The sequence below is a fragment of the Scyliorhinus torazame genome, chromosome 6 (assembly GCF_047496885.1).
Source record: "Scyliorhinus torazame isolate Kashiwa2021f chromosome 6, sScyTor2.1, whole genome shotgun sequence".
Taxonomy (NCBI): Eukaryota; Metazoa; Chordata; class Chondrichthyes; order Carcharhiniformes; family Scyliorhinidae; genus Scyliorhinus; species Scyliorhinus torazame.
In genome coordinates, this window is record NC_092712.1 from 193,652,628 (window position 1) to 193,666,227 (window position 13,600).

At 47.8% G+C, this 13,600-nt stretch overlaps 1 protein-coding gene across 1 annotated transcript in view; it reads left to right on the forward strand.

The window, feature by feature from the left end:
* Positions 1 to 13,600, forward strand: part of LOC140425201 (dynein axonemal heavy chain 11-like) — a 755,586-nt gene that overhangs the window by 175,615 nt on the left and 566,371 nt on the right. The window contains 4 exon segments of the mRNA XM_072509215.1: positions 3,299 to 3,468; positions 5,117 to 5,339; positions 5,994 to 6,110; positions 6,248 to 6,334. Of these exon segments, the coding sequence (XP_072365316.1) occupies positions 3,299 to 3,468; positions 5,117 to 5,339; positions 5,994 to 6,110; positions 6,248 to 6,334 (597 nt within the window).

Sequence of the window (13,600 nt, forward strand, 5' to 3'; positions counted from 1 at the left end):
CACCTTTGGTTCTCTCTGGGGACTGCCATTAGCACTCTTTCCCCTTGGTTTCTGTGGCCATTAGCACCCGGTTTCCCTGGGTTTCTGTGGCTATGACTCATCGTTCATTCTCACTCCACAATATAAATATTTCCACTTTCTCTGTCTGTTAGCTTTGACAAAGAGTCATCGGACTCGAAACGTTAGCTCTTTTCTCTCCCTACAGATGCTGCCAGACCTGCTGAGATTTTCCAGCATTTTCTGTTTTGTTTCAGATTCCAGCATCCGCAGTAATTAGCTTTTATCAGGTGGTGCCTTTCCTGCTGGCCAGAATGGTGGGATTTCACCGCATTAATAATGCACAGGCAAGTTTCCCTGCGAATCATCAGGCAGGGTGGCAACATATTTGCCTGGCCGCTGGCAGGTGGTACGGTTCTGGGGCGATATTTAAACACATGTCCGGCACACTTAAATCACCCTCCCTAGCTGACCTGTCCTTGCCACACCGTGCAGGATGTCAGCATCCCAGAGCCAAAATGCTCGCAGCCTCAAGAAGTATGTTCCTCGATTCAACCACCCTCCGCCCTTGCCCTACTTGGATCTCTACCCAGAATATCTGGAGTCTTCGTGCATCCTGTTCATGTAAATGATGTGGTATCCCTTTGACCCCCCCTTGTTGGTGAGTTTTTTTACATAGCCTTCTTGGGGTCAGCTTCCCTCCCCTTGGTGTTCTTTTGTTTTCCATTGTTCATCATCCTCATCCATCTCCTTACATCTCTGCCTGCCATCGTGCCCTCTCGTCATTCCACCCCCTGGTTCTTCTTGTCTTTGTCAGCACCCTCCCTCAGCTTGCACCCCATCCCCGGCCAAACTCTGTACTGTTGGAGTGAAGGGTCCATGATGAATCCCGCAGCAAAGTGTTGTCAATGAAGACCAGCTTGGCACAGAGCCGGAGGGATTGAACTAGTCTGCCCCAGCAGGGTGGCGTTCAGCTCAATAGGAGTGGCACAGTGCTATGGCAGGCAGGTTGTGTATGTTGCACTCATCTTGACGTCTCGAGTGAACTGAAGTCCAGCTTGTGCATGCCACTATTTTTTAAATGGGTCTGATGCCAACATAATTTCCCACTGGCATGACACAAGATTGGAAGGCATAATGAGATTTTGACGATGAGCTGTTTTAAACAGCACTCATAAGATGCAAGTGAATGCAAACGGTATTCACGTTACCAGGAGAACTGACCGTCAAAAACCTCCATTGGGAGAATTGCAAACTGTTTTGTGCTGGCAGATTCACAACTTTTCAGCTCTCGCAGGGTCCTCCACGGGGGCAGGATGGGTGTATTCACCCATGATGTAGTTTATGATTGTCTATGTTTCAGCTTCCATCGCAATGCAAACAGCAGCCAACCAATGTCCGAGTTCTGCAGTGGGAACTCAGACTGAATTAGAGCAAGCTAAAGCTGCTGTCATATGGCGGTGGTGACAGTGTGGAAAGGAGCTTACAGGGTATCACAGACATCCAGAAATCTGTCCTCCAATTACTCTTATTTCTGAGACAGCACCCCAGGACACGAACAGTGGTTCCATGTCACCCTCTCTTGGGAAGAGAGCATTTGTCCTCCCATACCTTTCACCTCCCCTTGCTGTTGCCTATCAGCCGGTGCCCAGGACTTCTGCCATCTATGTTGAGCGGCCCAGGGCTGCTCGAGGATGACCCCCTCCCCCCTGCAAAAAAAAAAAGACCATGTGCCGTCTCCTTCACTGAAAGTCAGCAGCCTTCCACTAGTCATGCAGCATTCATTCACAGAGCACTGCAAAGGCACATCAGGACAGAGAAAGGCATCCAAAAGGTAGACACTAAAGGAACATACAAGAATGATTAGTAGATGTTTGAATACAACAAATACAACACGGCATGTTTGCATTTTTACTTTTTGATTGCTTATTTTATGTCTTATTCGATCATTCGAATCCTTTATTAATCATTGTCATCTTGGGATGCTGTGTAAATTATGCATGTTTACAAAGTACAAAAACATTTGTGAAATAGTTCAATTCTCCAAGAAAGGGAAAGAATTCAGAATCTCCAAGGTGGTGCAGTTAGAAAAATTAAATTGGATTGACAACTTATACAGAGGCAGAGGAGGCTATTAAGTATCTTGGGACCCTGAACAACCAATTTCCTCCAACACACCTACTGCCATCACTCAATCCCACCAATGTTGAGCAGGTGGTGGATTTCCAGTTGCATAAGACAGGTAGATTCCAACAGTCTGACAGTGCATTGCCATCTTGTTCATCTCAGATACTTTGGTTGAATCAACAGTGGAGGTGAAATCCAGCTTAATATCTGAAATTACACCTGTGGATTTTCAGGATCAATAGTACATTGCTTCCCTCCTCCCATTCCCTAACAGCCAGCTACCCAGAACCATCCACTAAAGGAAGCTAATAACTGAAGCTCTCTGTCAATACTGAATATTAGTTGATGGTTTAGAGTGGCCTAGCTTGACTTGACTTTTCTCCCTCCAGGCATGTCTGTTCTGGGTTCTCTGCCTTCTGCAGATGATGCACCCACAATCACAGACACTCTGAATAATTTTCATATATAATTGCTGTATTCCTTATCTCAATATTAACTTGGTGAATTTGTTTTTCCTAATCTTCTAGCATACCGAAGTACAAATGTCACCCACCCTAGATGTGAACCTTCATCTTTCTCTATTATCTCTCATACCTCTCCTCATACCCTGTCCAAGTTCAGCCTGTTCATGAGACCCAGCTGTTGCTGCTCTCGCTCCAATGTTATTGATTACCCCACTGGTCTCTCTCGCTTCAGTGTTATTGATTACCCAACTGGTCTCTGCTCAAGTGCTTCCTTGTTGTGAGACAGCTCAGATGGAGAACTCACGAGGGTAAATCTTGACTTTGTGAAAACCAGGTAAGGGTGAATCAGCAGCCAATTTTGCATCTCCTGGTTTTTATTTATTGAAGTTAATGGAAACAAAAATTGGGAGAGGACTAAAAGGGGCTGTAGATTCAATATTATCCATTTTACACTATCGGACAAAGTCAAGATGCATATCATTGTGTGGAAAATTCTAAGGCAAGCTAATATTCCACCACTCTATAATGCAGTTAAAAATCCAGCCTGTTTTAACCAAGTTTTATTTTACAATATTTGCAAAACTGTTTAATGATTTGACATAAAACATACTATGCTGCAAGTTATAGTTTGCAAGCATAATATTCCAATGCGAGCTTAAAAGAATAGAAATTCTTCTGGTTAATTATTAACTTTGTGTTTTGTTTTACAGATTGATATCTATGAAAACCTGTATATTCAGATCAGCAAATTTGAAGACATTCGAGTCTTCGATAGTTGGTTTAAAGTTGACATTAAACCATTTAAGATGGCATTGTTAAATACAATCAAAAAATGGAGCTGGATGTTTAAAGAACACCTCATGCATTATGTTACTGATAGGTGAATAACTTCCCATTTCAGGGATTTGAAAATAAATGTTTGCAGTCTACCTTTAGGGGTTCCCAGATACACTAGTTGCTTGCATTCATGTTTAATCTTACGGACTTTATCATGTTGCACTGCTGGTCGGAGAAATTTGCTGTAATATACCAAATCAGTAACTGAAGCTATAAACGAAGAGGAAAATGCACAAATTGAGATATTTGTGCTTAGGTGATGGCAATTACACAGAATTGGCTATTCAGCTTCATTTGTATTATTCCACTTTTCTGGTAAACACCCACTTTTCAGGAGGCATGGCAGCACAGTGGTTAGCACAGTTGCTTCACAGCTCCAGGGTCCCAGGTTCAATTCCCGACTTGGGTTCAATTGTCTGTGCGGAGCCTGGACGTTCTCCCCGTGTCTGCGTGGGTTTCCTCCGGGTGCTCCGGTTTCCTCCCACAGTCTAAAGATGTGCAGGTTAGGTGGATTGGCCATGTTAAATTGCCCTTGGTGCCCAAGAAAAGGTTGGGTGGGGTTACTGGGTTACGGGTATAGGGAGGTTGTGTGGGCGTGGGCTTGGGTAGTGTGCTCTTTCCAAGGGCTGGTGCAGACTCGATGGGCCGAATGGCCTCCTTCTGCACTGTAAATTCCATGATGAACAAAGCTAACATTTTACAGCGGGTAATGTTCACAAGGCCCGGGAGAGTACAACCAGCAGTGCTTAGTTATGGAGCGAAAACCTCAGCTTCTAAACGACAGAACAGAATTCTGCCGTTGCTGTTTGTTACAATTCTAAACAAAATCTGGGGCGAGATTCTCCGACCCCCCCGCCGGGTCGGAGAATCGGCGGGGGCTGGCGTGAATCCCGCCCCCACCGGTTGCCGAATTCTCCGGCACCGTATATTCGGCGGGGGACGGGAATCGCGCCGCGCCGGTTGGCGCCCCCCCCCCCCCCCCCCCCCCCGCGATTCTCCGGCCCAGATGGGCCGAAGTCCCGCCGCTAAAATGCCTGTCCCGCCGGCGTAGATTAAACCACCTACCTTACCGGCGGGACAAGACGGCGCGGGCGGGCTCCGGGGTCCTGGGGGGTGCGCGGGGCGATCTGGCCCCGGGGGTGTGCCCCCACAGTGGCCTGGCCCGCGATCGGGGCCCACCGATCCGCGGGCGGGCCTGTGCCGTGGGGGCACTCTTTTCCTTCCGCCTTCGCCACGGTCTCCACCATGGCGGAGGCGGAAGAGACTCCCTCCACTGCGCATGCGCGGGAATGCCGTCAGCGGTCGCTAACGCTCCCGCGCATGCGCCGCCCGGAGATGTCATTTCTGCTCCAGCTGGCGGGGCACCAAAGGCCTTTTCCGCCAGCTGGCGGGGCGGAAATTCGTCCGGCGCCGGCCTAGCCCCTTAAGGTTGGGGCTCGGCCCCCAAAGATGCGGAGCATTCCGCACCTTTGGGACGGCGCGATGCACTACTGATTTGCGCCGTTTTGGGCGCCAGTCGGCGGACATCGCGCCGATACCGGAGAATTTTGCCCCTGAAAACCATTAGACAAGGGCTGGAAGTTATAGTCCCCCATCAGAAATTTGGCAAGAGTGTACATTTTATTATGTTTTCCATTTTAACCTGTTCTCACAAGAATGAGCACAGTTTTTGACTTTTTCTTTCACAACAGCCTGAGTGAACTTGAAGAATTTATAAAGGTGACAGATAAGGGACTTAAGAAGAAAGTGAAAGAAGGAGACTATAATGGCCTTGTTGATATAATGGGACATCTAATGGCCGTGAGAGACAGACAGACCACCACTGATCAACTTTTCGAACCTTTAAAGGAGACAATTACTCTTCTTGAGAGTTATGAACAAAGCATTCCAGACCAAGTTTACATGCAGCTAGAGGTAGATTTTTTTTTTCTTTGTTCACATATACTTTCTGTTAAGTTTATTGAGAAAACCGTATTTGATTTTAAAAAGAATGGAACTTTGCGATATAAAATGGCTCCTTGTTTTGATTGTTGAATTTTAACATTGGACGGTTGAAGCATCCACCTGGGTTTGGTGGACACATTGGCTGGGATTCTCCGCCGGCGTGATTCTCCGTTATGCCGGCGCCTGGAGGTTTCCCGACGGCGTGAGGCTGCCCCACAATGGGAAATCCCATTGAGCAGCTGGTGTAACGGAGAATCCCGCTGGCTGGTCGGGGCATAAATGTGGCTCGGCGGGGCGGAGAATCCTGCCCATTATTTCAGCAGCTGTCTTTGGTTGGACTTCAGTCCTTGGAAATAATTTTTACATTCACTGCCTGTGCAGTAACCTGGCACAGTGGGTCACTTGCCAGCTGTAGAACCCAACCTCTTTGATCCACTAAAATCAATGGAACAAAAATATGGCACAGGTGGCAAAGACATTAATTATCCCCCTCCTCCACCATTGCGTGTAATTCCACAGCAGCTCAACTCGTTTTTATGAATAACATTTGCTTTCAAAATAAAAGTTAAAGGAGATTCGGTAAAAGTATTTTTTGATGCAAACAAACTGTTCAATGATCAATAGGAGTTACCAGAAAAGTGGAATAATACAAAGAAGATTGCTGTTTCTGTGAAGCATGAAGTTGCAGCCCTCCAGACTGCAGAAGTGTCACTCATCAGAAAAAGATGTGTAGCATTTGATGTAAGTGAGATGTTTTTACTTCGAAAAACCACTGCAACCAAAGTTGATTTGATTCACTTTGCACTTGAAAAATCATGTAAGTAATGACATTTGAAAAACTCAGAGGGCATTGTGTATATTTCTTTTTCTTTTAACAGGCTAACCAAATAGAGTTTCGAGAAAAATTCCAAATGGAAGCACCTTTCACATTTAATTCTGCGAACCCGTATGCATTATTAGACAAGGTAAGGGCAAAGTCCTGAGAGTTTTGATGGAAACGCTACTAAGGTTTGATATGGCATATCAAAATAGACATTAAAAAGCATGTCAGTGGAATAGGCTAACGCTCTTGATATATGTTATACTGTTTGAAATATGAAGACTATAACCATATGTATGTGCTTTTCAAGCGATCTGGTCTTTCAAGTTCATTTGCAAAATGGTAGTTATTCAAAATTTGTTTCTAAGTGATTCCACAATGAGAAGCCATTATAAGATGCTTTGTTCCAGGTCATTTCCTACTTTGCAAAATGCCTCATGCGCCTCATTTCCACATGACAGCCTGTGCCAGCATTGCTCCCCTTGCTCACATTATAAGGACTAACTTTGACACTTGTTTAGATGAGAGGAAGTGAAAGGCTGTGAAAACCCATCAAGAATTTATAAGTGCTGCATTGTACTTAAATTCAGGACAGGTCATTATAATCTAAAAAATATTATTAGCAATATTAATGTATCGTAAATTACCTCCACCTGATGTGTGGTGCACACCAGATAATGCCCCAGGAGCCTCTTCAGTAACATGCCCAGCTGAGCTGAATATCTCTGGGATGCGGAGGGTGTTGGAGACAGTTGTGATGGGAAGTCAGTGTCGTCCCAGACTGGTGCTTCGTGGTATCCCGGGCTGGCTTTTGGGGGCTTGCATCACTGTCTGTTGCCTCCTTGTCGCCGGAATCTGCTTGGGGTTGTGGGACACCAGAAGGGTCTGCTTCGTCGCCAGGTGATCTTGCAAGACACAGATGTGGTTGGATCACGGGTTGGGGTGGCGTGATGGTGGGGATGGGGTGAGGAGGTGGTGAGGGATGTGTGGGCCGTGCTACACATGCCATGGAGGGAGGGGAACGGAGACAGAAAGCGCACAGTGTTGGACTGTCGGACACGGGCAGCACAGGGAGTGGACAGCTGGTGGCCTTTGTGGCGGCCGGTAATGGGTGCTACTTTGTGGTCCAGGGTGGGGATCGCGCACACTGCCGGTGGGTGAGGTTCAGTCGACCTCCAGGTGGTTATGGGTGTTTGGGAGGAGGGTTGGTGCCAAGGGCATAGTGCTGCCTACTCACCCTGGCCGCCCTGAGGAGGTCGTGCAGCTTCTTTCGGCACTGCTGTCAGGTCCTGGCGGTGGGGCCCACTGCCTCTGCCACCTGCGCCCAGGCCCAGTGTACAATGGAGGGTGGTAGCCTCCTTCCCACTCCTAGGAACAGGGTAGCCTCCTCTTCCCCACAGCGTCCAACAGGTTCTCCAGCTCTGCGTCCGCAAATCGGTGTGCCGCTCTCTGTGCAGCTGTCTTGTTGGCTGGGATGTGAGTGTCTAGGGAGTGGTGTGCTAATATGCAGCTACAGCTTATTAGTCTCTTGAGTGGCAATCTAGACCCCAACAATTCGGACACTGTTTTCCATTGGAATCGGTCGTGTTCTATCTATCACCGATGCTAGCCCATTAATGGAACATTGATTGCTCCCGAACCGGCACCAATTTAGCTGTCGTAGGTGTCCACCGATTCAGTCCCAGCGTCAACGCTTAGTTTCTGAAACGGAGAGTCCTGCCCCGTAACTTTAATTTTCTTTACAAAATGTGGAAGAACAGAGTGGCGGAACTGCTAATTAATTTAACAACAAGAAAAAAACATTTCTTAAACATGAAAAAATTGGATTATAATACAATACCCCTTTACTCCCCCCATATCTTCCCAATTACAATTTGGGATAAACAAGGATTACAAAGTACATCTTAATCTACAATAGTCTCTTGAACACACAGTCCTTTTTTAATATAAATTTAAAGTGCCAATTGTTTTTTCCAATTAAGGGACCATTTAGCGTGGCCAATCCACCAACCCTGCACACCTTTGGGTTGAGGGGGTGAGATCCATGCAGACACGGGGCGAATGCGCAAACTCCACACAGACAGTGACCAGGGGCCGAGATCAAACCTGGGTCCTTGGCGTCGTGGGACAGCAGTGTTAACCACTGCACCACCATGCCATAATAACACAAAAGTCCTTCTTAAGCACACAAGATAACTGTGGTCAAATACATGCAGCAGTCTGCTGTGAACCCAAGTGGAAGGGTAAAACCTAGTTAGATTTATGCTGGACAAAGCTGTTTGTATGTGTGTTTGGTTTCAATTCCAACTGTAATTTTATTGGGCTTAGAGAAGGCTATGGCACGATGAGTAAATAAACCAGGAGTATTTGCTTGGCAACTGGGGCTTTGTACGGTAGAGAAACTTTTAAGTTATGGTTTTAGCTGAATTATATTGTTTTTACAACTTAAAGTGCCCAATTAGTTTTTTTTCAATTAAGCGGCAATTTTACGTGTCCATTCCACCTACCCTGCACATCATTGGGTTGTGGGGAGTGCGACCCACACAAACTCCACATGGGCAGTGACCTGGAGCCGGGTTCGAACTCGGGTCCTTGGCGGCGTGAGGTAGCAGTGCTAACCACTACTTCACCGTGTTGCCCGAAGGATAGTAACATTTGAAGACACTGATGAAAACCCATTCTCATATTTGATGTTACCATGTCAAACATTATATTGCCGCTCTTCCGTGTACAAGAAGATCATCCTTCCAATCTAGGACATTGCAAGGCAGCTTTCCCATGATTAACTGCCCCCTCAAACACATTTCTCCCTCATCACCAATCTGAGTATGAAGAGTTCATAAAATTAGTTTGCTGTAAGATTGACGCATCCAGGGAGCTGCTACCGTACTTCCGGAATCTCACTCCTGCTTCCCTGTGGTTCTGTAGTTCCCCTCCCCCAGGGCGTTGATGAGACCACATCTGAAATATTATGTCCAGTTTTGGTCTCCTTATTTGAGGAAGGATGTGGTGGCATTGGATGCAGTTCAGAGGAGGTTCACCAGATTGATTCTGGAGATGAAAGGGTTGATGTCTGAGGAGAGATTAAACAGTTTGGGTTTATACTAACTGGAATTTAGAAGAATGAGAGGGGAGCTAATCGAGGTATATAAAATACTAAAAAGGATTGATAAAGTAAACGTAGACCAAATGTTCCCCCTTGTGGGGCAATTTTGAATGAGAGGTCACAGATATAGGTTGAGAGGCAGTAGACTTAAAACTGAGATGAGGAGTCACTGAGGTGAGGGTGGTGAATTTGTGGAACTCATTGCCCCATAGTGCGGTTGAATCTGAGTCATTAAATAGTTTCAAGAAGGAGATAGTTTTTTCTGATTTAAAAAAAATGGGTTAAAGGGATATGGGGGGGAACAGGTGGGGAGGTGGATTTGAGACTAGGAAGAAATCGGCCGTGATCTGATTGAATGGAGGAGGAGGCGCGAGCGTCTGAATTGCCTACTTGTGCTCCAAATTCCTGTGTTCTTCCACCCCCATGCATTCCATGAGATTCACCTCCCGCTGTTGTAATTCCTCTCCCATCCAATGTTTTAGTTTTTTTTAATAAATGTTTTTTATTGGGTTTTTGAACAAGGTATATTTACTTTAATGTACCCAGAATAAGATATATATATATATATATAGAAGAGAAGGGCACACACAAACATACCAAAAAAAAATAATAATAAAGATAAATATAAAATAAAGTAACTGGTAAGGTATTGTGCACCAGCTCAACAGCAGCAACTCTGTACAATTGGCAATATTATTTGGGGGCCAGAGAAACAATTACAGAGGGCAATACTCAAATGGGTCTGGTGTTGGTGTTGTCAGTTGCTTCTCCCGGACGGGTTTCGCTGTCGTTGTCGTCTCGCGCTCACCTCCGCTTCAGCCGTTCCTCCCATCTTTCGCCTGGATTCTCCTTGCTCTCTGTTCCTGTAGATGCCAAATTTGTTATCATTTCCCGTGCTCTTCTTTCGGCTGTCATTTCCATGCCTCCCCCCCAACCTCCCTAGTTCTCCTGTATTGTTCCCTGTCTCTTCACTCTTTCCCCCCCTTCTGCGCCCCCCCCCCCTCCTGTGGTTCGCCTTTCTTTCCTCTTCGGTTTAGCTGTCTCTCTCTCTCCCCCCCCCCCCCCCCCCCCCCCTCCTGGTCTATCTCTCCTTGGCTGCCTTCCCCTGATTCTTGGCTACCTGGCTATTCGTTGGCCACAAACAGGTCCCGGAACAATTGGGTGAATGCCGTCGTCTGACCCTTGGATGGCGAATTTGATTTTCTCCATTTGGAGAGATTCCGAGAGGCCGGGCAGCCAGTCTGCAGCTTTGGGTGGTGCTGCTGACCGCCAGCCGAACAGGATTCTACGGCGGGCGATCAGGGAGGCAAAGGCAAGGGCGTCCGCCCTCCTCCCCAGGAATCGATCTGGCTGGTCTGAAATCCTGAAGACCGCCACTTTCGGACATGGCTCCACCCTCATCCCCACCACTTTGGACATTGCCTCGAAGAAGGCTGTCTAGTACTCCACAAGTCTGGGGCAAGACCAGAACATGTGGGTGTGGTTGGCTGGGCCTTCTTGGCACCGTTCACATCTATCCTCCACCTCCAGGAAGAACCTACTCATACGGGTTCTTGTTAAGTGGGCTCTATGTACCACTTTTAGTTGCGTCAGGCTGAGCCTTGCGCACATGGAGGTGGAGTTGACCCTATGCAGTGTTTCACTCCAGAGTCCCCCACCCTATTTCAATCCCCAGGTCCTCTTCCCATTTCTTGTTGCATCCAGTACGGTGTCGGCCCTTTCTACCAGTCGGTCATACATGTTGCTACAGTTTCCTTTATCTAGTATGCTTGCGTCCAGTAACTCTTCCAGTAATGTCTGTCGTGGCAGTTGTCGGTACGTCCTTGTCTCCTTTCGTAGGAAGTTTTTGAGTTGCAGGTACCTTAGCTCGTTCCACCTGGCTAGCTGGAACTTCTCTGTCAGCTCGTCCAGTGTTGCGATCCTGCTGTCTGTGTATAGGTCCCTGACTGTCTGTGTCCCTCCGTCCTGTCCCCACTTTTTAAAGGTGGCGTCAGTCAGCGCTGGTGTGAACCTATGGTTGTTGCAGATGGGAGCTTTGTCCGATATTTTGGTCAGGCCAAATTGCTGCCATAGTTGGTTCCAGGACTGGAGGGTGGCTATCACCACCGGGCTGCTGGTGTGTTTTTTGGGTGGGGATGGGAGTGCCGCCGTGGCGAAGGCCCGGAGGGAGGTCCCCGTGCAGGAGGCCTCTTCCGCACGCATCCAATGTTTTAGTTTACTCTTTCTTAAGGTGTGGCACGCTTGAATACAACGGAGTGGTTTGGTAGGCTATCTAAGAATCTAATACATTACTGAGATTCTGCAGTTAGACTAGGTATATGCCAGATCAGATAAAGATGGCAGATTTTGTTACTTAAAGGACATTAGTGAACCTGATGGGTTTTCACTGACAATCCGGTTGTTTCATAGACATCATTATTGACTAGGTTTTGATTTCAGATTTAATTTACTAAATTTAAATGTCCCAGCTGCCTAGGAGGAATTTGAACTTGTAGCGTAGCATTATTGGACGAGGTCTTTAGATTACTGGTCAGTAATGTAACAACCATAATATCATATCCTCCTTGACCATTCAACTTCCCTTCAGGGCACCTATCCTAGTTGACATTGTTGATGACTTTCTTTCATCAAATATGGCTTCTCTCCCTTTCAAAACCATTATCATCACTCATGACCCTTCTGCGTTCTCTGGTTAGCACACTACTACAGACCACATTTTTAAAGTTGGTTTATCCTGAAAGGGATCCTTTGGTTGACATGATATGTTTAATGCTTTTCAATCAGGAAGCCACTTGCAGGCATTTGCATGTTTTCTTGATATCGTTAGCAGTGAAGCTTTCGATTGTCTGGGTTGTCAGGACTTTCAACTTGTTGGCCTGATCTCATTGGCCAAAAAGTCAACAACCAAAGGGTGGATGTAATCCACAAACCCATCGTGGGGCTGTGTGACTAGAACACTTCATACCATAAGAGTGGCTTCGGGAGAATCATGTTCTGCAGCCACAACACACAAATCATCAATGAGCAGCTAATTGTTGAGTCAGGGATGCTGAAACCCAGTCGAACTGAGCAACTCCTGATGCTGAACCATGTTACCCTACCTGACAGTTGCCATGGCGCCATCATGCTCTGAGTGATGGAAACATTCATGAAAAGCATCGACCTTCCCCATCATGAAGGCCTGAAAAACGCACCATGGAAATGGTTAAAATTGTGCTGGTCATTGTGGGAAACAGCAGCTGATATTGAAACAGCTGATATCAAGCCACTATCCACATTATGGAATTGTGGAACGAAGGCATCATAAGATCCAACACCACATCACTGGCAGCAGAGATCCCTGGCATCAACTTCCCACAAAGTCAGTGGATGTACACAGGCATAGACATCACGGGCGGGATTCTCCGACCCCCCCCCCCCGCCGGGCCGGAGAATCGCTGAGGGGGCGGCGTGAATCCTGCCCCGATGCCGGCTGCGGGATTTCCGGCGCCGGTTTTTCATTGGGGGCGGGAATCGCGTTGCACCGGTCGGGGGCCGTTGGCAGTGGCCCCCCTGGCGATCCTCCGCTCCGCGATGGGCCGAGTGGCCGCCCGTTTTCAGCCAGTCCCGCCGGCGTAAATCACACAAGATCCTTACCGGCGGGACCTGGCTCTGCGGGCGGCCTGTGGAGTCCTTGCGGGGGGGTGGGGGGAGAAAGAGAGGAAGAGATCTGGCCCCGGGGGGGGGGGGGGGGTGGCCTGTGATTGGGGCCCACCGATCTGCAGGCGGGCCTGTGCCGTGGGGGCACTCTTTCCCTCCGCGCCAGCCGCTGTAACGGTCCGCCATGGCCGGTGCGGCGAAGAACCCCCCTGCGCATGCGCTGGGATCACGCCAGAACACACTGGCATCCCGTGCATGCGCCAACCCGCGCCGGCCAGCGGAGGCCTTTCGGCGACGGTTGGTGCAGCGCCAACCCCGCCGGCGCCGGCCTAGCCCCTGAAGGTGCGGAGGATTCCGCATGTTCCGGGCGGCCCGATGCCGAAGTGGTTCACGCCACCCCTCGGCGCTGGTACGGCCTGCCCCGCTGGATAGCAGAGAATCCCGGCCCATATCTCTGCCACAGACAGATGAGCGATGAAGTGTTATTGTGACTAGACATCCGAATAAAAACTTTTTGGAGAAGTCTTAACATCACACTTTCTTGTGTAAGACCCTGACATGAATTATCATTTTCCAACTCCATGTTTATTGTCTTAAACTTCCCTCTCCAAATCTATGTAATCCAGCTTCTACCCTTAAAGTACTGAGAGAGAACTTTGGCCAAAC